Raw genomic sequence first — 26653 nt, 5'->3', positions numbered from 1 at the left:
TTACAGTATTTACGGTGATTATTTTGGTCTGGACTCTTATCATAACTGTGGCTTCTAAGTTAAGCTGGCTTCTCTCCAGCCCTACGTGAAGGGTGTGGCCTCCTGCACGGAGATGTAGGAGAAGGGCTAAGGTAGGAGCATTTTCCTAGGAAAGAGTGTTGCAGCAGCCTAGAGACTAGAGCCAGCTATTCTTTCTAGATGTAAACTCCAGTAATTCATGGAGAAGTGTTTTGAGAGCTGAGAAGCTCTGACTGCATAAAAAGAAATGCAGTGCAGACCAGAAGGCTCAGCACAGTTAGTTGATCTGCTTAGAGAGTTCCATTTAAGGGAAGTGGGGACTGTTCTGTGAGACTAATTTTAAATGAGACTCCCTGGCTCTGCTTTTGTATTGTACCAATATTTCTTTTAAAAATGTTTTAACTGCCTCTTTCCTTATTTTGCAGCCCTGAAATGAGATTGTCCTTCATTGTGTTTTCTTCCCAAGCAACCATTATTTTGCCATTAACTGGAGACAGGTTAGTGCATTATCATTTCAGTGCCGGCTTTTAGGAGAGATGAATCATAAAGGCATGATTGATATTGCAGTGTGGTGATCTGGGCCTCTTAGTAGGCTCCAGGAAACACACGGGCAACTCAGTGCTCTGCAGTAACAGCAGGGAGAGGCAGCATGAGAAATATGAAGGAGTAGATCATCTGAAAATCAATATCATTTATATTGGTTGTAGAATATATTCTACATTTCCGGTCTTTCTCTGAAGTTCAGTGATTTGCAACATACTTTAAAAGAGTGCACACACGTACATACACATAAAACCACACACACACACACACACACACACACCCCACACTCTGCTACCCCTCAGTGCTTTGAAAAGGAGTAGCATTCCTGCCTAGTGTCACACTATTTCTTGTAACCCTTTCTATGCCGTCTGGTCAGGGCACAGCACATAGGAAGTAGCCATCCACACATCTGAATCATGGCTACTTTTCCTGGGGTTACTTTTGCTTATTCGACTGTGGATTCTATAGTCAGAAGTGGGATGCTATGTTTCATTTTTTACTTCATCTAACAGAAAGTGTGTAAGACCTTGGTTAGTGAATACTTGTTGACTAAAGGAATGTACTAACATCATTTTGGGATCACCTCTTTCTGATCTACAGTTTTAAGCATGGGTGACTGCAGTATTGTGGGTTTACAGAATGTGTGAATTTTTTTAAAAAAAATAACTGTGAAAATAATTTTTAGGTTTCTTTTGTAAAACTCAGTTAATATACTTTAACCCTTATTTCTTGAGCTTTCAGTTTCAAAAGATCAATGAGGCATACTATTAAAATCAATAAGGCATACTATTAAAATCAATAAAGCATACTATTAAAAGGGTTGAAGGAGATAACTTGTTTACAGTTCATTGACTCGGTTAGGAATATTATATATACTATATATACACTATACTATTATATATCATACTATACTATGCTATACTATACTATGTTTGCATGTTTGTGTGTGTGTGTGTGTGTGTGTGTGTGTGCATATATGTAAGTACATATGTAACTCTTGTGTTAAGTTTTTCTTTGCCTGAAGAGCAAACTCTCTCTAGGTTATGACTCCTGCTCAGGACTTAAGTATTCCTATTTGTATTTTGCCTCTTTAATTTATTATGAACATGTGGTTTCAACACTGACAGTCCCTTATAACCATGAACATAGTTTCCTATGTGCATCAATATAAAAATTTTTGGGTTTAATTTACAAAGAGTCAGGTTTGGATCTAGCATGTCAAGGAAGAAAAACACTTTTAATATTCATGACATTCATATATACATAGCAAAGCATTTAGCACAATGCCAGGCATGTCAAAGGCTCAGTAATTGACAGTTGCATACATTGTGCCAGGGTATAGGCACTTTGCATATGGGTTCTCCATCACACTGGAGATGAAGCATAGTCACTGGTCACCCAGATTGATAATGTTTAGAAATGTGTAGAGGTGCTTTAAATCTTTTATGTAAGCTCAAGACATGTCCTTTATCAATGGTTAAATCCAATGCACAAGGGACTGAAATTGGTGGGAGAGAGGCTGTCACTCAAGGGGCAACATAATGACAGCTCAGGAATTACCCATCTGAGTCTACTTGAGTTTAAATCCTGCCCTTCTAGGTTACTAGTTGAGTCACCAAGGGTAACTTGCTTAATAACAAGCTTCTCAATTTCCTCATGTAGATGCTGCTGCTAATGACGACAAAAGTAAACCCCACCATGTAAGATAGTTCCAAGAACTAAAGTTGATGAATATGAGGAAAGATCTAATATGTTAGTATTCATGAAATAAGAGCTTTGGACATGGAGAGAGTCAGTAAAGTGCATCCATGCAAACTTAAAGAGCTGAGTTCCAATCTCCAAATACTACGTAAAAAAAAAAAAAAATTGGATATGGCAGTGCACACTTGTAATTTCAGCAGTTGGGAGAGAGAGGCAGGGGGATTCTTTGGGTTTGCTGGACAGCCAGCCTAGCCTAATTAGGAAGTGTCTGACCAACAAAAGACCCTGTCTTAGAGAAACAACCAGTGAATATCTTCTGAGGCCTGACCCCCATGACAGTCCTCTGATTTCCACATGCATGTGAACACACAAAATGAGATGAATCCCTTACTCAGTGTCAGCTTGTCTGTCTATAGAACACAGATGTATAATCTGCCATGTTTTCTTAGAGTTACTGTGAAGATTGAAATAAGACAATGGACAGTGCAATATTTTATATGTCATAGGGCAATCTCCAATAAAAAGGGCTAATTCCTTCTAAGCTACCATTTTACTAGTTCTATTAATTGAACTGGTATTAAATTAACTGTGAGTCTCCATCTTTGTATATAGAACCATTCTACAATTTTAAATTTAGAGAAATAGTTTTCTTGTTGAGATGGAAGATCAGTGGACAACTGTTTCCAAGACCTCTGTGACTCTTTGTATTAAAACCTAGAACCTGGGTTCCTTACTGTTTATAAACTTTCCCAAAGGTTTGTGTGCACATACAAATAGATCTAGGCATACAATTTGAAAAGTAATGGTTAAGCAAAAGAAAAAGTACAAGTTTCACAATTTTGGTTTTCTTACTCATAGTTTTCAGTACCTTGGCAAATACAAGAAGTTGTTCTTTCGTGTTTCTCAGGGGTTGCTAAAGAGATGAAGCAAGATGGGAAAGCAATCAGTAAATCATCAGGGCTGTGTCTTCTCTTATGACTTTAGCACGGTGTCTAGTGTTATGTAGATCCACAAAATCATGATCATGGCAGACAATTTTCAGTTATACACTTTAGATACCCATTGCTTAAATTTTTATCAAATTAAATACTTTAATCTGAAGCATGCTCACCTTTCTCTTGTTCCCAAGACTTTTGTTCTACATGTACCTTCTAGTCATGGATCCACTTACTTACCTGTTTGCTTTATATGTGAGATTTGGAGTCCACAAAGATAGTAATCTAATTTGTGTGTGTGTATGTGTGTGTGTGTGTGTGTGTGTGATAGAGATAGATAGATAAATATATATATATATATACATATATATATATTTATACATCTATATATATATATATAGGTAGATAAATAGATAGATCGATACATAGAGTCAGGGCATGATCATACACATAAATAACCAAGATTTGTAGATGAGCAGTAGTTTTCAACCTATAGTTTGTGATCCCTTTGGCAAACTTCTGTCTCTAAAATTATTTACATTATGATTCATAACACTATCAAAATTACAATTATGAAATAGTTCTATAGCTGTGGGTCACCATGACATGAGGAACAATTAAAGGAATTGCATTAGGAGGGTTGAAAGCCCCTGTATTAGAGAGTCAGGGAAGAGGCAATGTCTAGTATGTAAAGTTGTAGACTCTCAGAATATGGAAAAAGAATGAATTTTGATAATATGGATAGTGATTTCTGCCCAATTCTGCTCATAATTATTTAATTATTTAATTTTGTGATAATGACTTAGGTAAAAACATTTGCTGAACAATCATTATGTGCCAGATAATTTGTAAAATGCCTTCTATGCATAACCTCTATTAACTCTATGTGATTACTTATACTTTAAGATAGGTCCTCTATCTTGTCTAAGGACTCCCAGTAGCAAGTGCCAAATAGTGTATTAGCCAGCTTTTAAAGAGACTATGTCATTCTAATGCCTAACACAGTCTAATGACTTGGAAGAGAAATGAATGTCTCCAAACCCATCCAGTTGCCCACTCAGTCTTCTCCTGGTCCTTGGCCTTCTCATTTACACACCAGGCCCTTTTTTTCCTTCTCTATCCTGGGTCTTCTCTGAGACCTGAGCTGGGGATGTATCTGAATGGTAAAGTGTTCATGAGTATGATTCTGGTTTGATCCCAGTATCAAAAAAATAAACAAACAAAACTCCAAACCAACCAATGAAACAAAAGCTCATCTTATGCATAACTTCAGAGAAGTCTTGCCTTGCTTCCAAGGGTACAATATCCTTACTCTTCCCCAGTATCTCCAAAAACAGTGTTCTTGTTTTTTAAATAATGAATGAATGAATGAATGAATGAATGAATTTGTATTTCCCTGAGCCTAGAGTATATGAAAGTATGTTGTTCTTAGTTTTCTTGTTCACTCATATACCCAACCCTAGAACAGAGCCTGGTACATGGAGAAGCTCAACAAATTGTTGTTGAATGATGGAATTCTTCTGATGGCAGAGCCAAAGTTAAGGCTTAGAGCTACTACAATAGACTCCAGTTAGGCCAACAATATAAATTATAACAGTGTAATGTAAACACCGTCTTGTATTTGCTACTTACCCCATTCCTATTCTTACATGGCAATTGTAAATACCCCCACTTCCTTTTTACTATCTGTATTTGCCTCTAGTTAAGAAAGACTTGTCTACCCAAACTGGACTTTACATTTTGAGTACAACATAGCTTAGGAAAAAATAGCCCTTATACAAACTTATAGAAATGATAGAAGTCATTTAATTAAGTTTATGTACTATATGCATTTTATTGTTTGAATGAGTTTCTTCTAATTATTTAAAAACAGAATTAAATATTTACTTGTGGGGAAGTAGGTCTTGATAAACAGTTGATAACTCATAAATTAGCACATAATTTTTAGATTTAGAATCTAAAAATTTTTAGAAAATTGTCAGTATCTATAAAAGTAGCAAGTTTCAAGTAAGGGATTGCAGTTTTTGCACTGTCTCAGCAAAGACAGATATAGGGACAACACTGGACACTAAAGAATTGTGTGTAATAATGAGAAACTCTATCCAAATTCTATGCTCACCAATTGATTATATTTTGTTATACTATAAACATAGGATGAAATACTATGCAGTCATTATAGTTGATTAAATCAAATATTGATATAAAATAGGCAGTCGTGGGTTGCAGGCTTGTAGTCAGAAGGAAATCGAAGGATTGAAGAAAAAGCATCGAGATCTGGAACATGTTCAGTTTGGAGGGCCCATTTGCACCTCACTAGTGACGATATCAGACCATAGGAGCTCGGTGGTATCTGGGTGACGCTGGTGTGTTACTTAATGAATTGAGCCCAAGTTCGGAGTTCTACAGAAGACCTAGTGACGGATTAACACGTCTGCCACAGCTTGCTTTTCTCTCTTTCTTCTGTCCCCTGTCTGAAATTATGAACTTTTGTTACAGTATCTATTTTCATAGTTATTTTCTTTCTCTTTGTGTTTTAATGATTAGTTAGGAAGGCACTAAGGGGAACTGGAGTTGAAGGTTAGTCTAGGTTTATTCTGTGCCACATTGCTAAGGAAAGATCAAAGATTTCTTGTGGTCCTGCTTGTTTAAAGAGGCTCGGGTCGGCAGTCCAGTTGGACTCACCCTGGCTTGACACTACACGGGAACACTTGAGTGTACTGTGCTGACTCAGGGTGCCTGGGTTCCCCTTCTGTACTTTTCAAATGAATCAGAGTCTTTCACAGTCTAAAAACATCATCTTCTGCATTACTCTGTTCTTCTAAGCCAGTGAACTGGGGAGACAAAATGAACATACTTGGTTTGTTGTTGTTTTTTTTATTTTAATTAATTAATTAATTTTTTATTAACAAAAATTCTATTAGAGAACTGTTCTGTCTAGAAAAGTCTGCTTTGGCCACAGACTTGGCCTCTGGATGGGTCTCATTATGGCAGTTTCTATGTTCTGATGATGTAGTTACAAACAATTACTTTGCTCCATGAAAATTTGTCTTAGAAAAGACAAGTTCAATACACTTTTACTTATGCTTGGGGGACAAACATGAACAGTGCTCTGTCACCTGAATACTGCTCCATGGTTGGGACACTTAGCTCCTTCTGTAGAGCTCCAAGCTTGAGCTCAACTCATTAAGTAACACACCATCGTCATCCAGATACTACAGAGCTCCTATGTCTACTTGACCCAAGGTCCGATCTCTTCATTAGTGAGGTGAATATGGGCCCTCCAAACTAAATGTACAGGTTCATTCAAAATGGACGGGTCACTTCCAGCGGCCTAGTAGGACTGTGAGTAAGGAAAGAAAGCAGTAGCTGGAATGAACTTCAAAGCCAGAGTCATAGAACGTTCAGGCTAAACCAGAGAAACCTTTCATAAAACCAGACTAACAGGGGACACGGTGAGCAGATATTTTCAGATTCTAGACTGCTCCTTTGGATTTATTGGCCTAGATTCTATACCACAAATGTAGGCCTTAGAGTGATGTTTGATGTAAGCAATAGGCATGATTTGATATGATTTACAGTGAGAGTCTACCATGTCTTAAGATGACAGACTATAAGACACCCACAAGTTCACATGGTTTCTAAAATTTGTTCTTGGGGCCTGGGACTTTCTGACCACAACATTTAGCAGATATGAATATGAAATGCTGTCAGTTCTAGGCCCGCAACTCAGCAAGGCATGGGAGCTTCCCTTGTCATAGTCTTTGAAAACTTTCATTGAATAAAAAACTGTGACCACCCTGACACCACTGTGCTTGAACGAAGTCCAGCCTACCCATAAGTAGTAGAACCAGGCATGGGTTGAGCTGAGTTCATGACTAACACCGGAGTCAGTAACACTTCCACTTTGCCAACCCTGTGAGTGAGACCATCCACTCTCCTAGTTTTTGCAGCTTCCTCACTGGCCACACGCGATGAGTCAGACCTGCCCAGTCAGTGAGCAGCATAGTGAGAAGGGGTCATATCTTTACACTAAGTTTTGGGGGGGGTTGAGGAATAACCTTGGTATCACTTGTGTGTTGTCCCCCTCTTTCTCCTATATTGCTCTCCTTTCTCTCAGCTATCGCGTTTTCCACTTCATGTCACCTGTACCTTGCTACTTCCACCCCAAGCCACCCATGTGTCTCTGTATGTTTTCCTGGACTTTGCATTTCATCCATGTGGTACATTCCCATATGAAGATCCAGAACTAGGAACCGCAGATGAGAGAGAATATGACATGGTTGTTTTCCTGTTTGGTTAACCTCACTCAAGAATCTTCTCTAGGTCCATCCATCGCTTTTATTTATACTGGATGCTCTGACCAATCATGAGTCTCCACATTAACCATTACTCATTGACAAAAGAAGCTCTGAAACAAAGTTGAGATCAGTTCTATAGACATAAGTATGAATATTAGAATGCACTTTAACATCATGCAACTATTGTTTTCCAAATAATTGCTTTTATGCTCTGCCCACTTATAAGCTTTTGACAAGGTTTATAGATAGTATTAGACATAAAATTCTACAAAGCAGGCTTCATAGCCAATCAGATAGTAGTTTATTAACTCTATGCCCCTATTGTACCTGTGGACACGTTTTGCTGAGTAGGATGGTAGGGTAGCGTGTAGGATTCAGTGCTGGGTAAGACCATTGATGTTTTTCTCCCCTTGCATCCTGCACAGATTGATGTGTTGGAACAGCGGCGGTCGCGTCTGGAAGTATCACACTAGGCCTAGACAGTTCCACGTGTAAGAGGGTTAATTAAGAGGGAGTAGGGGGTGGTGGTGTAGAAAGAGAGGGGAGAGAAAGAGAGAAGAGAGAGCAAGATGGAGGAAAGTACATATATATATATATATATATATATATATATATATATGTGGGTTGTGACGTAGCAGTCGCAGGTGAAGGTGGGAGCTGAACACAATGGATTCTGGGAATATGGTGGCTGTTGTCCTGGCAATAGGTCTGTGGACCCGCCCATGTATCGCCACAGGCTCTGAATGCTAACACAGATCCCTGACATGATGTAAACTAGCCATTAGGACAGAGTTTCCTTATGAGATCTCTGTCTCCTACATTCAAAGTGAATGGTCTTCAGCAATATAATTTTATCATCTAGTTACGCTAAGCAGCCAAGGACAATGACAATAACTTGCATTGCTTTGGTGCCTCTGGGACCTGAGTCACTAGGAACTCCTATATAGTATGTGTTTTGCTTTCTTACTAGTCATTTAACCCTTCTCTTGTCCCTCTTTGCCTTTTGTGTAAAGTTCTCTTTCTTAACAGCAGCACAGTCTGCTTTTGTTACTGTTTCTTTCATCCCTTGGGTTGTAATTGATAGACACATTTTCCTTTCCCTTCTCCTGCTCTGATAGGGCTGTCAAATTCCAACTCCCAAGGACTTAAGCATGAATAATATGTGAAAACTGATAGTAATAAGCAAAGCTGTGGAGTTTTATATTTGCTTGAGGGTATTGTAATTTCATAGGTATTTCTGAGTTTGTGCGTTTTGAAATTGTTTACATTTACTATTCAAGGGACTGTAGAAGACATTATACATAGTATTTGTAGTTCGCAGACTTACCCAAAACTTAACAATCCTTCTTTGTGTATTCTGAAAGGTTAATAGAAGGTACTGGAGGGAGGATTTCAAGCGAGTAAGCAAATTGTAATGGACTAGACTGATGGTTCATACTTAAGTTCTCCACTACAGATGCAGAGGCAGGAGTATGCTGAATAAATATCAACCGTCAGTAATTATGGACATCTTCATGTCACATTGAATACTCGACATGCAACAGCACCTTTAATTTTAAACCAACTTGGTTATGTCACCTACTTGTTAATTTATACTTACTTTCATGTGGTGACAATAAAGGATCCATGCAAGACCTGCCAGTCAAGACTGAAGTCTGATGCTTGGCCTCGGTGTCATGTTTGCTACTTGGTTCAGGGATCAATGAAGGGAGAACTGAGGGTTGACTAGCAGATAACCTTGTTCTGTCCCTGACAGAAACCATAGGACAAAGGAATATTAGCTCTCAATACACATGTAGCCAGTATATTGCATGTGCAAACTCATTTGATTTTTGCATAGCCCTGGAGTGTTCTTATCACTATTCCACTAAGTCCTATATGAGAACTTATTCTAGTAAGTCCTATTCAAGTGTGAGTTATCTACCTCAGGTTCACAAGCTTTGAGGCCACACAGTCTGGCTTTAGGGCCTGTCAGTTCCCCCATTATGTCACCAGGAGTCCAGCCTGTGTCACCATATGCAGGTTTTCTAGAAGAGCATCACAGGAGTCTAATGGGAAAATGGGAATTCTGCTTTGGGCCCTACTCCTTTCTAATCTCTCTGATTATACACTTGAGTATGTTGCAATGTTCTGAATGCTCAATGATGCTGAATGATGTCATGCAGAATGTCATGTATAGAAACTGGATTCAGGAAAGTTATCTAACTGCTTACAGGGATACAGTGTGCCACTTGGAGAACCAAGGTTTCAATTCATCTCTGATTTACTCCAACCCCCGGGTCATCCTACCTCATTAGATAGCTTTCCATAACAAATTGTCCTCAGTATGTGTGGAGGGATTGCTTTGAGTACCACTGTCATACCCAAACCTACACATGCTCTAATACTTTGAATATGACAGCAGTATTTGGATGTAACCTATATGTATTCTCCTCAATGCCTTCAGCCATATATAGATTACTTATCATATTGAACATATATATGTCTATTCAAATAACTGTTATGCTAATCAACAGTTGTTTCAGGACTAGTGACAAGAACAAAAGCTGGCACCTGCCCAGTAAAGATGGGTATTTTACAAGTATGCAAGGTTGTAGACAACACTGTGATCAAATGCACCTAGAGGTTAAGGCAGAAGGATTGTGAGTTTGAGGCCAGGTTTGGATATGAACCATGTCTCAAACCATGAGTTTAAAGAAATGACTCTGTCTACAGTTGGTTGCCTTCGCTGTTGTGGTACCCTGTGAGTTTAGGGGTCAGCCTTAGCTCCTCTCTGGTACCTTTCCCTTGTCAAAACTTTGATATAACTTTACGTTTTTTTCTTACTTCCTCTTTAGTCTGCACTTCCTCCTGGGTCTCTACTTCCTCTTTTGATCTTTGCAATGAGGAAGAGAGTGAACTAGGTGAGCAGAGTCACTCTAACAGACTGCTATGAACAGGAGCTGCGGCTAAGTGTCCTTAGGTCCCTCAAGGCCTTATCATTCACCATCCATTCCCATGCAGGCTCCGACAAGAAAATGTTTTACAGATGAGGAAACAAGGGTGGCTTTGAAAATTAATTTATGTTCTGTCTATCAGCTTATGCTCATCTTGATCTATGCCATTCCAGAAAGTCTAGTTATGGTTTAAGAGACTATCCTGTTTGGTTCAGACCCCTCCAGTAGAACTGAATGGTAAAGTTGGTACACAAAGGACTGCTTCAATAACGTGGTCAGTGTTAAAATTAGGTAAGCTAGGAAGTTCTTAATATAATACACCAAAGCACTTTCTCTTCCTTCCCTCTCCACCCTTCCCTTTCTTCCTTTCCCTTCCCCTTCCCTTCCCTTCCCCTCCCCTCCCCTTTCCCTCCCCTCCCCTTTTCCTTCCCTTCCCATTTCCTTCCCTCCATTTTCCTTCCCTTTCCCTTCCCTTCCCTTCCCTCCCATTTTCCTTCCCTTCCCATTTCCTTCCCTCCATTTTCCCTTTCCTTCCCTTCCCTTTCCCTCCCCTTTTCCTTTGCTTCTCCTTCCCTTCCCTTCCCTTTCCCTTCGCTCCCCTTTCCTTCCCTCCCCATTTCCTTCCCTCCATTTTCCCTTCCCTTTCCCTTCCCTTCCTTTTCCCTCCCTTCCCTTCCCCTCTTCTTCCCTTTATGTCCCCTCCTCTCCCCTCCCCACTTTCCTTTCTCCTCAGCAGAGACCCTGCTAGACTTCAGTGTTTCATGTCAGAGTCAGTGTTTAGGTTCTCCTCTGTCTCTCCATTCCCCTCTCTTCCTCTTCTCTTTGTATCTTCCCTCCATCTTTCTCTTGTTGATTATGGGGGTTTGTTCCGTGGTTCTCCATTAAAAAATGTACAAGCAACAAACAGATATTTAATACACCCTTGTATTTGTTTTAGTCTTTCTCCTTTCCAAAACATACTTGAGTCTTCTTAGGGCATAATCACATGAGTAAATCATGTAAAACTTGGTAAGATCCTGGAAAACAAGATTAAATAAATAGGTAGCTTTAAGAACTTAACAGAATTTTGTGACTGATTAAGACATTTACTTCAGGCTTCTTGGGAGTCTGGGCAAGATACAAGTTGACACAGAGCTCCTAGAAGCCTTTTCTCTTCTAATGAGAGACAGAAAAGGAGTGGATCTGGGTGGGAGAGGAGATGCATAGGAACTGGGAGGAGTAGAGGGAAGGGGAAAGAATCAAGATACATTGTATGAGGAAAGAATCTACTTCAATAATTGAGAAGAAAGAGGGACAGACGTTTGGAGTTAAAAAATGGTTGAGACAGTTGTAAAAAGCAGAAAGGAGGAAGTGCTTAGCAAGTACTCAAAGGTGACAACAGCTGTGGGGCCTCATGGGCTTTCAGATGAGAGCAGTGTCCTGGGCAACGGCTTCAAACAAATACTGATGTGGTTTCAATATTACCCTTCCTAGTAGTTGACACAGCGTTACAGGGAAGGAGGCCGGATGAAATGGGGCTTTCAAGATGACATGAACGTGAGCGAGCGTCTCTCGCAGCCACACCACTTCCTACCCTGATTTTCTTCCCGCTTGTCTCTCTCTTTCCTTTATGGTCCTCTGTCCTACCATCTTGAGCATGAGACTTCTTTCTTTCTTCTACAGCATCCTCTCACTTCTTGCTCAATGACTGAGAGACTTAAAACATTTACATGTTTGAAGCCCCTTGTTACCTGGTCTGTCTTGTCCTGGGCTCCAGTTTCTCTAAACAGACTGATGGCCTGGATACTTGTTGTTGTAGGTGGCCCACACCAGCCTCATGTGTGCCCATGTCACTGACTCTGGGCAAGGAGCACTTTATCTCTATGGTGGACCACCACCGTGCAGTATGGAGGGGCATGCGGGTGGTAGGCACCTTACCATAGACATGTTCTCTGTTACCCTAGTGAACTAGCAGTGCCTGGAAAAGACTGAGTCCCACGCTCTTGGGTTCCTTCTACTCAGCCTTGCTCATGCTTCAGGCTCTTACATGCTGCGGTGAGTGGGCCTGAGCCAATGGGAGGGCTATTTTTACCACACAGATTCTGTTTGTGTAAGCTTGCACATCAGTTGTCTCTCTCCCTTTTGACAGCAAACATTAATGCTTGAGGACACACTGCCACTCATTTCGGGGAAATACCAAGTATTTGATATTTATCTCTACTCAGACAAAATCAGTCTCAAGTTGTTTCCATAGATCTCCAATATAAATATTTACACAAAACAAACTTATACATTATGGTATTTACTGTGTCATCTGCAGAACTATGATTATTTCCTATGGAAGATTGAAATTTTATTAGGCATTTATTTTGCAGGAGGCATTATCGTAAGTAGCAGGTTCAGAATACATGACTACATCAGCAATAAAAGACAGAGGCAGCTGCTATACCAAACCTCTGGTCTCACTGAAACGTGAACAGTTAAGTTAACTAGTTAGGTAAAATGATATAAGGGACTATGTTTTATCATAGTAAAATTATAATATAGATGAGGGTAGAAGCTAGAGTACAGTAAAATCAGCTAAAGGCTTTGAGTCGGTGGCTTTTTAAATCAAGCATTAATGCTATTAAAATATAATCAATTAGTTATTTTTAAAATGTGTGAAACACTGGTACATGGCTTATTGAAACATTTAAATATATTTCCTATTAATTTTATGTGTTATAACCATGTGTTACAAACAAGTACATACACATAATGTACACATGAAATTCTTTGTAAGACTCCACAATGGTCTTTGATATTAGGATGATATTATTTTTATAATCCACCTCTTTTGCCTGTCATCCCCAGTGACATGGACACTATTCACTGTTTCTTTAAAGGATATTAATTCTACTGATAGTTCCAGATTTACACTAAAAGCATCTTTTTGCTTCTATTAAAAACTAACATTTCAAGCCAGGTGGTAGTGGGGAGGCACATGCCCCCCTTTTTTTAAAGAGACCTCAGATATATTCATTATGACATAATGAGATATACAACAAGGAGATACAACAAAGTAATTAAAAGAAAAATGGGGATGACTAAGATCAAAAATTTAGGTGACAGCAGATGCCGGAAATGTTGTGGAGAAAGGGGAACACTCTACCATTGCAGGTGGGATTGCAACCTGGTACAATCACTCTGAAAATAAGTCTGGCTATTCCTCAGAAAACTGGGCATAGTACTACCTGAAAACCCAGCTATACCACTCCTAGGCATATACCCAAAATATGCTACAAAATATAACAAGGACACCTTTAATCACAGCACTTGGGAGGCAGAGGCAAGAAGGTCTCTGTGAGCTCAAAGACAGCCAAGTTTACAGAGTGAGTTCCAGGACAGCCAGTGCTACACAGAGAAACCCTGCCTCAAAGAACAAAAGCAAAGCAAAACAAAAGGATTTCTGCAAAATTAACACTTAAACTAGGCGTGGTCGACACATGCTTGTGATTGTAGTACTCAGGAAGTTGAGACAGAAGATACTGAGTTCAAGGCCAACCTAGTGGGCATAACAAATAAACCTACCAAATGCAAAACAAAACAAATCCAAATGAAAATCTCAAAAAATTTAAATATATTTTGGGCTATTTTTGTAACAATATTTTATCTTTTATGATTATTAGTTCTTTTAAAAAAAGGAATTTTGATACAAATACTTAAAACCCTAAAATGTGGTTCTTCCTTTTATCATTCATATGAAGTAGCTTTTGTTAACTTTATACTATAACTTCATAGACATACTCCATTTAGATATTTTCCGCTGGTGCAATAAATCAGTTATATGAAAAAGACTCTTTGCTAGAGATGGTAATCTGTCAGGAGCCATCTAGGAGAGACTCAGGCTAAGGTGACTTTCCTGGAGATGGCCCAACATTTTTGCCTGGTCTACGATGGAAGAGCTCTGACAGATGAGGTACCAAGAGACATTATCTCAGGATTGCTTCTTGCAGCTAATATATCTTTCCTGTCACTATTACATAGCCTTAAGATTCCTGGGCATTAGCCTACCCTATTGAGCAAATTTTCTGCAGATCAACATAAAGATGAACTTTCATGAATTAATACTGTTTAGGTGAATTGATGATTTTATAGCTTTTCTGATTTGATTCAAATAATTTTAGGAAGAAAGTTTTAAGAGATGGTTTTAGTTCTTTTGTCAGAAAGATATAATAAACTTAGAATCAAGACTAGGATGTGTTCATTCCTAATAACATATTAAAGGCTGCATAATAAGGAATAAAATGAGCTTTCACAATTAACTGAAAAGAGAAATAGACTTGGGACAAATTTGTGACCAAGGAAAAATATTCATTGTAGGTCAGATCCAAGGATGCTCTATGATAAAGCAAGGCTATGTGAAACTGTTGCTCTGAACTTATAATGAGCTTACAGAGTAGAACACTGCTTTGATCTTACTATCTACATCCTTCTGTAACTCCCCTTTTGTGTAACATTTTATTGATGAGGTATTTTCTAAGAACTTTGTCTACAAAAAGGTCAGAGAAAAGAAATAGTGTGGCTTTGGGGCCTCTGCTCCATCCATCAATCCATCCATCCATCCACCAAATGTATATGTATGGTATTTGGGACTCAGTCCCATATATATATATGTCTGTTTATCTCTATATACATGTATAGGTATATGCCTATATATGTAAGCATGTATAAATACTTGTGGAGTTGATTTAGATAGATGGTCAGGCCCAAAGAGGATGTATGTGTGTATGAGTGTGTGTGAGTCTGTGCATATTGCCTGTGTCAAAGGAGTTTAATTATTTTCCTTTCTTTTCTTTCTGGTTCACAAGGAGTTAAGGAGTCCAAGCTGCTTGCCTGGCAGGGAGAGGTTCCTGGTCAAAAGAGAAAGGAACTCTAACAATTAATCCTTTACTTAATTCCCTGCTGCTACCAAATGTATAACTGTCTGTCTGTCTGTCTGTCTGTCTGTCTGTCTGTCTGGCTGGCTGGCTGGCTGGCTATATGTATGTACACCTAAGAGTTAAAGGAGTTCAGAGTTTCTTGCTGGCCATTCTTGCCAGCCCCAGATAATTAGTTTTGTTCCATCAGTAGTATTGACCCCATCACTGTCACTGGGCCCAGTCTGGTATTGGCATGACCCTAATCTCCACAGCTGCTCCCCTTCCACTGCCTTCCAGAGAGAGCTGGTGCTGGCCAGGTTCCCAGCAGTGATCCATTCCTTTAATCCTAGCATTCCAGAGGTAGAAGCACGTGGTTCTCTTTGAGTTTGCTAGCCTAGTCTACACAATGAGTTCTAGGTCAGCCAGGGCTACAAAGTGAGACTGTGTCTAAGAAGAAGAACATGAGGAGGAAGAGGAGATGAGGGAGGAGGAAGAAGGAGAAGAGGAGGAAGGAAAAGGAAAAAGGAAGAGAAGGAAAAAGGTGTTTAATTTCTTTTCTCATTCACATTATCTCTAACAAGAGTGCATTGTCCTCTTGTCTATTCATTCATTTATCTGTTTACTACCCATTCACCTGTCCATTGATTTATTCATGAATTCATTCATTCACTCACTCATTCACTCATTCATTCATTCATTAGTAAAATCTGTATTAAGTTTCTACTATATTCAAAAGAAGAATATTTAGGAGCCTGAGTGTGTGAACAGGTCCCCCAACAGTGAATTTCTGAGATGTAAGACCTAGCAAGACTGAACAGGACATTTCACTTTCTATGAGGAAGGGTGAATATTAGTCCGTATGAGTATGTAAGCATTTATAAGGCAATGTTCCATTTTGGGGAGGTGGGGTGAGTGTGGCTAATTGGGAGGCTAAGATACTTCATGTTTGTATTTGTATAAGAGGAAGCATACTGGACTCCTTATCACTTGATAAAGCAAGTGTCATCAAAGGTTCCTGGCTCACCAGCGTATGATGCACTTTGATTCTGTGACTATTGTCTGTGTGCTTATGTGGTTAAAATCCCTAAGTTACCATGATAGAAAGGATGAAAAGCATCTGAACTCAAAGGCCACATTCTTTCCTTTGTTTCTTACTGGTGGGGACTTAAGTTATCCCCGAAGTGTTTGCTGTGGCCTTTGCTCAATCTCCTTCTTTTCAGATACAAAATCGAGAAAGGACTGCAGGATTTGAAAGCTGTTCAGCCAGTCGGGGAGACATACATCCATGAAGGGCTAAAGCTTGTAAGTTACCATACATTCTGAACTAGGGGAGGCATGGTTTCTTATTATCTAAGGGAAAATCTGTTTCCATGTATATGTCTATTTTCCCAATGGTTTAGTCCATCCTAGACATGAGACTGATAGAAAACACCATTTTCTGAGTGTCCATAGGAAAAGTTTGTTTGCGTCTTGTCTCCTAACAAGCCTGTTTCCCTCTGGGATTAGTTTCAGATTAATCAGTCATGGGTCTAAAAAGCTGCATCATAGGAAGCCAGGTATAGTGATTCTTTTATATGAGTACACACATATTCCACCCCCCCCCAAAAAAAAGGTTAACCGAAATACCCGGTTTTGTAAATTATTTCATACAAATATATATGTATCATTCTGTAGCCCTTAATATTTTTATTTTGTCAGACCTATGCATTCAGCTCCAAAGATGTGCTGGTTAAAAGTGAAAATGAAATTGTCAGCAGTATAATTATTCTTTACTTTCAGGCAAACGAACAAATTCAAAGTGCAGGAGGCTTAAAAACTTCCAGTATCATAATTGCTTTGACAGATGGTAAGCTGGACGGCCTGGTACCATCATATGCAGAGAACGAGGTGAGTGCTAAGCTCAAGTGCTCTACATACCCGGTGGTGTACTTTGCAGCCTGTGCAAGGTAGCTTATTTGAATCTCTCTCTCTCTCCTCCGTCCCTTGTGTCCTCCCTCCATCTCTCTTCTATTTTTGTTTCCTCATAGGCAAAGAAGTCCAGGTCACTTGGCGCTAGTGTTTACTGTGTCGGGGTCCTTGATTTTGAACAAGCGCAGGTGAGTCAGGGCACAGCGGCAGACTGGGACACACTCAGGGTCTAAAGGTATTTAAATGAGCTCTGTATTTAAATGAGCTCTGTCTGTATTTAAATGAGCTCTTGGTTGTGGCTAATGGAGACTTTGCATAAAATGACTTGTGTTTTGAGCTCTCCTAAAAATGGGACATTAGTTTCAAAATAAACTTCTTGAATATTTATTTGGTGAGGACCTTAAAAGAAGATAAATGCTTAGATTAATGCTGTGTGAATATCCTTAATCAGTGAGACAATGGTGATAGTTTTATCTAGAATTCTTATTTTGACTTGAAATTTTTCTCTTGTGTGGGAATTTGAAGAGTCCATTTAGAAATCTTTAAGATTTTTCATTTACATATATTTTTTTCATGAAGTTTTCTTACAAATGGCTAAAATTCCAGATTCGTGTTATTAGACAGCAATTAGACAACTATGCTCCTTTTGCTCTGTAGCCAGTGACTTGAGTTCATTTCACGGTAGTATCTCTGGAGGGAAACTGGTCTCCTCACCATCAGTTGTAGGCCTTGAATTTTAATTGTAATGTACAGTTACATCTCGCTGTCTTGTGTGTATATTTGTGTGCACGTATCATTAACACAAATAATATATCACAGAACAAATGAGTTATAGGCATTAAGTTTTCGGGTGAATGTCACTAGAACAATTTTCCATGTGAGTTTAAATTGTAAAGAGCCATGTGTCCAAACTTCCCCTTTCTTCATCTTCTTTCTAAAGCTGGAAAAAATTGCTGATTCCAAGGACCAAGTCTTCCCTGTCAAAGGTGGATTTCAAGCTCTTAAAGGGATCATCAACTCTGTAAGTGGGCCTCTGAATCCCAGAAGGCTGATGACTTTACAACACGTGTTTTAAGCTGTACGAGGAATTTTCACAAGTGGAGCAGGTGGGCAGTATTTAGCAAAAGGAGAGTGAGCTTAGTTTGTTGCTGCCAACAGGACGTAAGATCTGGATTTCTTTGTTGGTGAGATTTGCCACTGTCTTCCGTATGTACTTTGTGATCCTGGGCTGGGATTTCTAGTTGAAGATTTTTGAAAATTGCCTCCGACATCTCCGCCCTTTCAGAGCAGAGTTAACCATCTTCTACCTTTAGAGTTTCTCCAGGCTTTATAGGAGAAATGTGAAATTAAAAAAAAAAAATTGATTGGAATGCGTGGTGAGGGCCTCCTCCCAGCCTGTTCACTGATTAGACAGGCAACTTGATCCACTGGCTCAGGCTCTGACTATAGTTGTTCCTCCCGTTTAAATGATTAATAGTTTCCCCGGGTACATAATTTCTCTGTTTGGGATTCAGCAGCATCCTCCCTGGTGACTGTTAGACTCTGGGCTCTCCGGAGTGGGGTCTGGCGGGGAAGGCGAGGAATGAAATTTGGAGTCGGGCTCTGGCTCTTGCTGGAGAGGTTTATGTTTGGTTTTACTGCCTTTTGCTAGGAGCACTAGGAACAGTTGCTATTAAGTATTTATGATATTTGGTAAACATCACCCTAAACTGCAAGTGAATATATATTCTCTAAGCAAAATCTTTTCCTTTAATCTTTAGGCACTTATAAAAGGGGAGAAGGATCTCACTTCCAACATTTGGCTTGGGCATTTTAAATTTCCCCTTGAAGATCATTCTCCTCAGGTAGACAGGGTGAGATTTATTGGCTTTCGTTTTAGTCATAGGGAGGCTTTACAAGAACTACTGGAGTTTTTAGAGAAGACATAATTTGGTTCAGTCACATGGAGTGGACATCCAAAATGTAAATGCAGAATGGAAGGAGGTTAAATCATTACAGGAATTTTAGTAGATTATTAGTTTTTATTTTTAGAGAAAAATAGTTAAATTTTATGGCTAAGTTTGGGGTAAATAACAACATGATGTAAATTTTAAAATCCAAGGAGAGGGATGAATAATTGACTCCCAATAAACCGGTCAGTAGTGTGTATCTTGAATAGATTTTTATTGTGCTTAGGGGTATGCGTGTAAGGATTTCTCTGGATTACTGTCTTTGATTTTCATTTTTGTTGTTCTGTGCACATGAAGATTGATGTAGAACCTTCTGGATGACAGCCCAGCTTTGCAAAACTATTGTTGTGGGATTGAAATACAGTTATTTTTCCCTCCAAGGAAACTTTAGAATGTGATTTAAGAACAGAGTAGCTGTTGGTAGATGTTAGCTTGAATAAGTTATGTTGGAAAATCAGCAGAGAATTAGAAAGAGTCATGTATTTTTGGCACAAAGTTTGATGACAAAATCATTCCGGTTACATCTGGAGGGTGCTGATGGGTACCGTGGCAGGTCAGAACAGGCTAGCTCCAGCTGTTTGTTATCCCAATGGAACAGGCCTCTGAGGAAACCTTGCAGGATCTGCAGGTACAAGAAGGAGCCTTTACAAGCAGTCTGGATTCACTAATGCCTGATGTGTTTATCCATGTCTTTTTAGCGGGGGTTGTGGCTCTCTTTGTAGAAATATGATGCAGCACAAATACTTTCTCTCTCTCTCTCTCTCGCTCTCTCTTTAGAACAGAAGTTGCTCCGTTCATATATATATATATGTATATATATATATACACACATATACATATACACATATATGTATATATATACATATATTTCCTTTAAACTTGAATTGTATTTTATAATTACATATTATTGCCTTATTCGAAATACATGTTTGATAAATATAGCATATCTTCCACAGACTGAGGACAAATAGAAGACATTCTTCTATTCATTATGCTTTACCAAACCAATGGCTGACATTGTACTATAGAGTGCATTTAAATAAAACTCAGCAATTGGAACAAATAAGTACACTTAGATGAGTGAGAGGAGGGAAGTTGTAGTCACCTTAGGGACTGAGGAGAAGCTATGATTCCAATTGGTGTCAGATGCTATATGGATGGAGTGCACATTGACATCAAGTTGGGGTTGTTTAGGTATGTGATGTCATAGGATCTTTTCATGGTGGGATTTGAAATGGGCTCTGACAATGGGAGGAGCTCTAACTATAAACAAAGCACACATGACCAGACTGGTCTGAGCTCAGTGATTTAGAGAATACATGTCCAAATCACTGGAAGCATGGATAAAAAGTATGAATATTTACATGTATTTGAATGGGTTTCATTTCACAAGTGAGATGGAAGGTTGATTTAGAACCTGGGATCTGTTGGATGGTCATGAAGATTCAAGTAGAACAACAGACAGTAATGGATAGGGTGATTTCTAGAATGGAGTCTTGTGTTCACACTCTCTCACAGTTGTCATGGTGAGAGATGGTGAGAGTGGAGACAGAGTGATGTTGCAGTGGGAGGAGGAGATGTAACTTCCACCCTGCAGCTATGAAGCTGTGTAGTAAATAGTGTATCTTGATTAACTTGTATTGATTAATCATGTCTCTGGTTTTGAACTTGTCCTATGGAATGGAATGATGAGTTGTACTTCATTAGATGGTAAAATGTTTTGGAGGGCAGAGAGGTTGGAATTGAAGACATTTATTGGGAAGCTAGGAATGCAATGATCTACAACCATATAAGAGGGAACAATTGATCTGCCTCTGCGGCAACCTATAAGGAAAGGTGTTCAGCAATGTGTATGTCAAAGTCTTAGGGATAACAGGACATAATTGCATAAGGATTGAATTCAGTAGTGTTGGGCACCAGTGATAGGGAAATAAAGGGCTGGCAGAGACCCTTGTCCAGCCAGAGCTTGGGAATACTGCTGCAGGACCGCACACTGGATGAGCGTTGGGTCTCACAGGCCATCCCTGCTGAGGGATGTGGGGAAGTCGCAGTCTTGGCTCCAATTCTCGGGTACCACAGACCACTGGGTGTCTCAGGAGAGCCAGTTTTGGGGTCCCTGTGCCACACGGAGGCCAGAGATGACAGGTTCTCTCTTGGACATCCCAGACCACTGCATGTTGAGGAAGAGCTGAGAACAGACCCTGGTGGGGCGTAATCTAGCCCAGGGGCTGAAGGGAAGAGGGTATGGAGAGAGCTCTGGCAGTTTACTGAGGGGAAGAGAGAGTCTGATTAGCTCAGGCAGCTAGCTCGGTGGGCTGCCTGGCGACTGCTTGACTGGTGACAGTGGCTGGAGCAGTGGCTTCAGCAGATGATCAGAGAAGGTCCATGGTTTTAGAGCTTTCTTGTAGAAAACAGAGAGAGAGAAGGTAGAAAAGTAGAGGCTGGCCATGGCCATGTGGAGAGAGGGGGAAGGGAGGGGGAAAGTGGGAGCAAGAGGTGAGAGTAAGAGACAAGAAAGAGAGTAAGAGCTTAAGAGAGAGAGAAGAGGCCAAGCAGCCACTTTTATAGTGGGCTGGACTACCTTGCTGTTGCCAGGTAACTGTGGTGTGGGGCATACCTGGCTGTAGTCAGGTGACTGTGGGGGTGGAGTCCAGCCAGAATACCGGAAGCTTGGGGCATTGTCTACGTGATTGATAGGCACAGGATAATAGAGTAGAGGGCTCATGGTATCAGGCACCTAACGTGCAGGGGCGTAGCTCACTGTTCCATCCCTTGTAGAATTTTCTGCTGGGTCTCTGGAGTAAGCCTCGCTCAACCAGAACACAGACTGCCTTTCACAGTCTAACATATAGCATAACATCATAACAAGGATTTCATCATGACATCATAACAAGGTATGATAGCCAATCTGAGGTGTTTGGCCAACACTACTTCCAAATCTTCAGGTCATGAGATTAGGACTCAGTTCCATACCAGGTAATGAAAGCTAAATTTTCTATTTCAAAGTTATATAGAATTTCAGGACCCCATGTTCGCAACAGGACCACAATTTCTTTTGAAAAAGGTTTGATGATACTTAGAGGTAGGTATCATAAGGAAAGATTATACTCCTTTGAATATAGGGACTCTCAGATTCCCTGCCCCCACCCTTTTTAATAGTTTGTTCAGAATAACACCAAGGAACTAATTAGGAAAGCACCTAACAGATTATCTTCCCTGGTCAGAATGAAGTCAATAATAGGGTAAAGCTGAGCCTTCAGTTATGTAATTCTTAATTCATGCTGCATGAACTCCCAGGGCGAAGAGCTCTGCCAGTGCAGTCTTCGTGATGATATCTGTGCTAGTAAAATGGGAAGTCTGGATAGTGTAAAGTTTAGCAAAACATGAGAGGTCACTGGACTAGAGAAACAGAGAGTGAAATGTAATATCCTATTGGCATTTGACTCCAACTATGGATAACTAGCTGAAGACTGAGTAAAAACTTCTTAAACAGAGTGGGCAGAAGTTTATTTAATAAAACAGAAGAGATTAGCAGAGAGAGGAGTTCAACTGACCTTGAGAAAGAAAATCCAAGTGGGGATGTCCCTTAGAAAATTGTAGGGCAAGTTAAATGTTAAGGTTGGAAAATTTTAAAATTGAGTCATTTCATCCTCTTTAATTACTTCTCCTACCACATTGAACACAAACATATGATTCTTATGTTTTAACTTTAGGATAATTAAAAAAAATCATAGTCATTAAAATTGTTTTTGGTGTCTTGAGGAAATGATTGCAAGATTTATATTTGAGAATGAAATTTTATTTGAACTACTAAAAGTAAGACTGCCATGTGAAACAAACCCACAGATTGAAACCCACAGCATAGAAAGAGCAAAAATAAAAATGCTTTGTGGAAACTCCCTTGATTTTATTTTTCAAAATAAGATCATGGATGTTTCTCTACTTGGAATTATTTCTAAAAGTTTTGTTTTCAGTAAGAGTAACTTGGAAAAGATTAAGCAGAAAGATATGACTCCAGTGTGAACCTAGCTTCATAGAATAACTGTGCTCCAAAACTTAAGTACACTAGGGTGACTGTGATTAATGAGAATTTGTTTGGATAAAGATCTAATGCAAAGGGAATGATCCCAGGCAGGATATTCAAGTAACATTGCAAAAATGCTTTTTGAGAGAAACTAAACAGCTGAGATTTAAAGAGTCACTTCATTCATAGTGTTGGGAAAATAAAGATTGTCATTTGACACTAAACTGTTGTTTTGTATGAAAGAAATCTGAATGTACACAAAACTATGTTATAATGGAAAGAGGGGATCCTAAAACACCTTTCTCTCTGGCAAAGGGAGAAGCTGGAGGCTAGTAACTGTCTGTTCTGGTGAGACATCAACCACAGGGACTGTGGTGAGCATCTTAGCTGGGAAAATGTATATTTGTGAAGCCACAGTTGATGAAGAGCTCAAAGCTTGAGCAACTGTAAAGATTTAGTCTTAGGAAAGAAGAAACCAAACTGACAAGATTTATTCAAAACTGGAAATGAAAATTCAGGATGCTAGTCAGCAAGCCCACTGGAAAGTAACTGGTATTGACACCATTAAAATCACAGGTCCCAGATCAGAATGCTGTCCTATTTAATAGAGGCATGATATTATGTCGCCATTATTTAGATCACATATTTACCTTTGTCCTCATGGGTTTGACTCAGTATCTAGAACTTCAGTAAACTAGGATACATGGTCAAGGAATTCTAGGGATCCACCTGTCTTCACCTTCCATCTTACCATCTTTTTATTAAAAACATATGTCACCATACTTTCAAAAGATAGTATTCATCTAAGTTTATGACTTTTTTTTTTAATGTTGCTAGCTTGTTCCTTTTTTGTTTGTTTTGTTTTTGCTTTATTATTTTACTTTTGGGCCCATGACTCATGAGTACTACTGAGTAGGAATTTGAATCCCTACAAATAAATTTTTACTATGTATGAGTTAAAATGACAGTAACACAATTCTGCACTCTTTGCTGGCCAGTTATATGTCAGCTTGGTACAAACTGGAGTCAACTGGGAAGAGCTAACCTTGATTGACAAGATACCTCCATCAGACTGGCCTATGGAAAACCTGTGGGGCATTTTGGTCTCTGCATGTTGCAATCTTGGGGCCTTTCTGCATTAATGATTAATTTTAAGTCTTTTTTTTTTTTTTTTGAGAAAATTATGTCTGAGTCTTTTTAAGAAAATCCTAAAATTAACTTTATCTGGCCACTATTGGGAAGTCTTCCTTATGCCCTGGAGTTCATTAAGCACAGATAAGCACAGAGCTAGATGAAGCCATTACTCTAGGAATCTGCTTGGGGTATCTGCTTCTGCACAAACTCAAGCAGTTTAATTGATACAAGGTAAACAGAGACAATTGACAAACTCGGACTGGCCAGGAGAAACGGTTACAGAGGGAAAGTCTTACTTAATTATAGACCTAGAGCTCTCTGAAATGTAAAGATTGAGGATTGTACAAGGTATACCCCTGGAAATAGAAAACTCAGTAAATAACATAGATTGAGTAAATAAATCTTTCCTACTTTATAGCATAGATAATAAAACATATAGTAAAGGAGCTAGGTGTAAGTATTTGCTATTCATAAAAAGACAATTTCAGATATTTTCTGTTTGTCTAGAGTTCTTTAAAACTACATACGCTGGCAGCCTAAAAGCAGGCTGTCATATAATAAGTGTGTTGGCTAGTGGAGACATTCTTTAGATTCTTTAAATCAGAGTTATAAGGCCAATAATGAAAATAAAATCTGTTCTGTTTGTATTTTCTAATTATAACTGAACTTGTAACCTTGGACACATAATGAAAAATCAAACACATAGCCTGTACCACTTGGATAATCATTAGTCTGTGTTTGTTCTGGTTGCTAGTCAGTCAGTCACAGGAGGGGCCTGATTGCTAGCCAGTTAGAACTGCTAAATTCCCCTGACCATCCATACCTGATTCCCTTGCTCCCCTTGCTGACTCCTCATCTCCTTTGCCTGCAGCCCTGTCAGCAAGGACCCTAAGACACTAGGTGAAAAAGCTCCTCTCACCCACCCCCCACCTGCTCTCACTGCCTCCTACAGCTATTCTTAACAAGCAATGGAAACCAAACTAGGAAATTCTGTATTTATTTATTTGTCTTATAGCCAGAATGCCACTGCTTTTTATTGAAAAAGTTCTTGAACCACATGCCCAGCTTTATATTTGCTTTTGGTCAAATTTATTTAATATTAATCAAGCAAGTGATATTCATAACAAATTATTTCATACCCTTTTTACATTAGGTCATGGTTTAAACTTATGGTAATCCTGTTCATTTAAAATTATTTGGTACATTTTTATGGAATAGGGTATTTAGAAATAAGAAAAATATAGGGACTTTTAAGTCTGCCCTGGTTTATATTGGTTTTTGAGAGGTCATGATATTTTTTTTTTCCAAACTGGATATTTGATATTCAAATCATAATGTGCTGAGCTATTTCTTACAGTGTTATCATAAGTTTTGAAGATACCATAGGTTGTAAATAATAATTTGCCTTCATGTTCCATATGAATTTATGCCATGTTAAATGTTTATCTTGGGTGTATCACAAGTATAGCTTTTCACTAAACAGCTCTATGTTGTCTTAAATACTAGAAAAAAACCCACATTAACTACATCATATGTACTTTTCAGTTCATAATATGGATTTACTTTATGTGTGTCTGACTGGATATGACAACATGCCTCTAATATGTAGACTTATTCAAGAAGTTATAGGATCTTAATCAAAATATGCAAAGCTCCATATTATGAGACGTACTTTGAATATGTTGTAAGATCTCTTTTTTTCCTCCAAATGTGACTGCTCCTTGGCAACAGTGTCATCATGTTTGGTTATTTTGGGTTACTAATCAGTGGCTATAAAGACCAGAGTGTCGAATGGAATACGAGATAATGGACTCATTGTGGGCAGCAGAATTCCAGGGATGGCTGGGCTCTGACTTAGGCCTGGTTCCCAGTCTTCAGTTCTGTGCCAGCTCTACTCGCAGAGAGCATGTCTGCCCCTTGGTAGCTAGTGAAGAACCAGGCCTCTATTAAAAGTCTGCAACCTGACAGTGCATGAGACAGAGGAGGTTTTAATCCAAATTAATTTGGAACATGCCTGTAGTACCTAGGGAGAAACACCATTCCAACAGATACTTCATTCAAATTGGGCCACTGAGAAGGGGCAATGGTGGCATCTACTTTCATGTCCTGCCAAACATCCACACCCTCTAGGAGGCCAGCCAGTGGTTGCCACAGCTGCTTTACCACACTGCATCTGGCCTTGCTAATAACCTGGAGCAGAGAGGAAACTGCCTTACCTGGTTCTTCCCTTTGACCTCCTCAAACAGAGAAATTTCTTTTTTTTCTTTTTCTTTTTCTTTATTAGATATTTTCTTTATTTACATGTAAATTTCTCTATTCCTAGTTTC

The 26653-nt window shown here is 39.2% G+C and overlaps 1 protein-coding gene across 1 annotated transcript in view; it reads left to right on the top strand.

The window, feature by feature from the left end:
- Nucleotides 1–26653, top strand: part of Antxr2 (ANTXR cell adhesion molecule 2) — a 125986-nt gene that overhangs the window by 3132 nt on the left and 96201 nt on the right. The window contains exons 3-7 of the mRNA XM_031336899.1: nt 444–515; nt 16532–16613; nt 17091–17198; nt 17339–17407; nt 18160–18240. Coding sequence (XP_031192759.1) covers nt 444–515; nt 16532–16613; nt 17091–17198; nt 17339–17407; nt 18160–18240 — 412 coding nt within the window. The remainder of the gene's footprint in view (nt 1–443; nt 516–16531; nt 16614–17090; nt 17199–17338; nt 17408–18159; nt 18241–26653) is intronic.

Source organism: Mastomys coucha, unplaced genomic scaffold, assembly GCF_008632895.1.
Source record: "Mastomys coucha isolate ucsf_1 unplaced genomic scaffold, UCSF_Mcou_1 pScaffold22, whole genome shotgun sequence".
In the NCBI taxonomy this organism is placed as follows: domain Eukaryota; kingdom Metazoa; phylum Chordata; class Mammalia; order Rodentia; family Muridae; genus Mastomys; species Mastomys coucha.
This window is presented reverse-complemented; position numbering and strand designations above follow the sequence as displayed.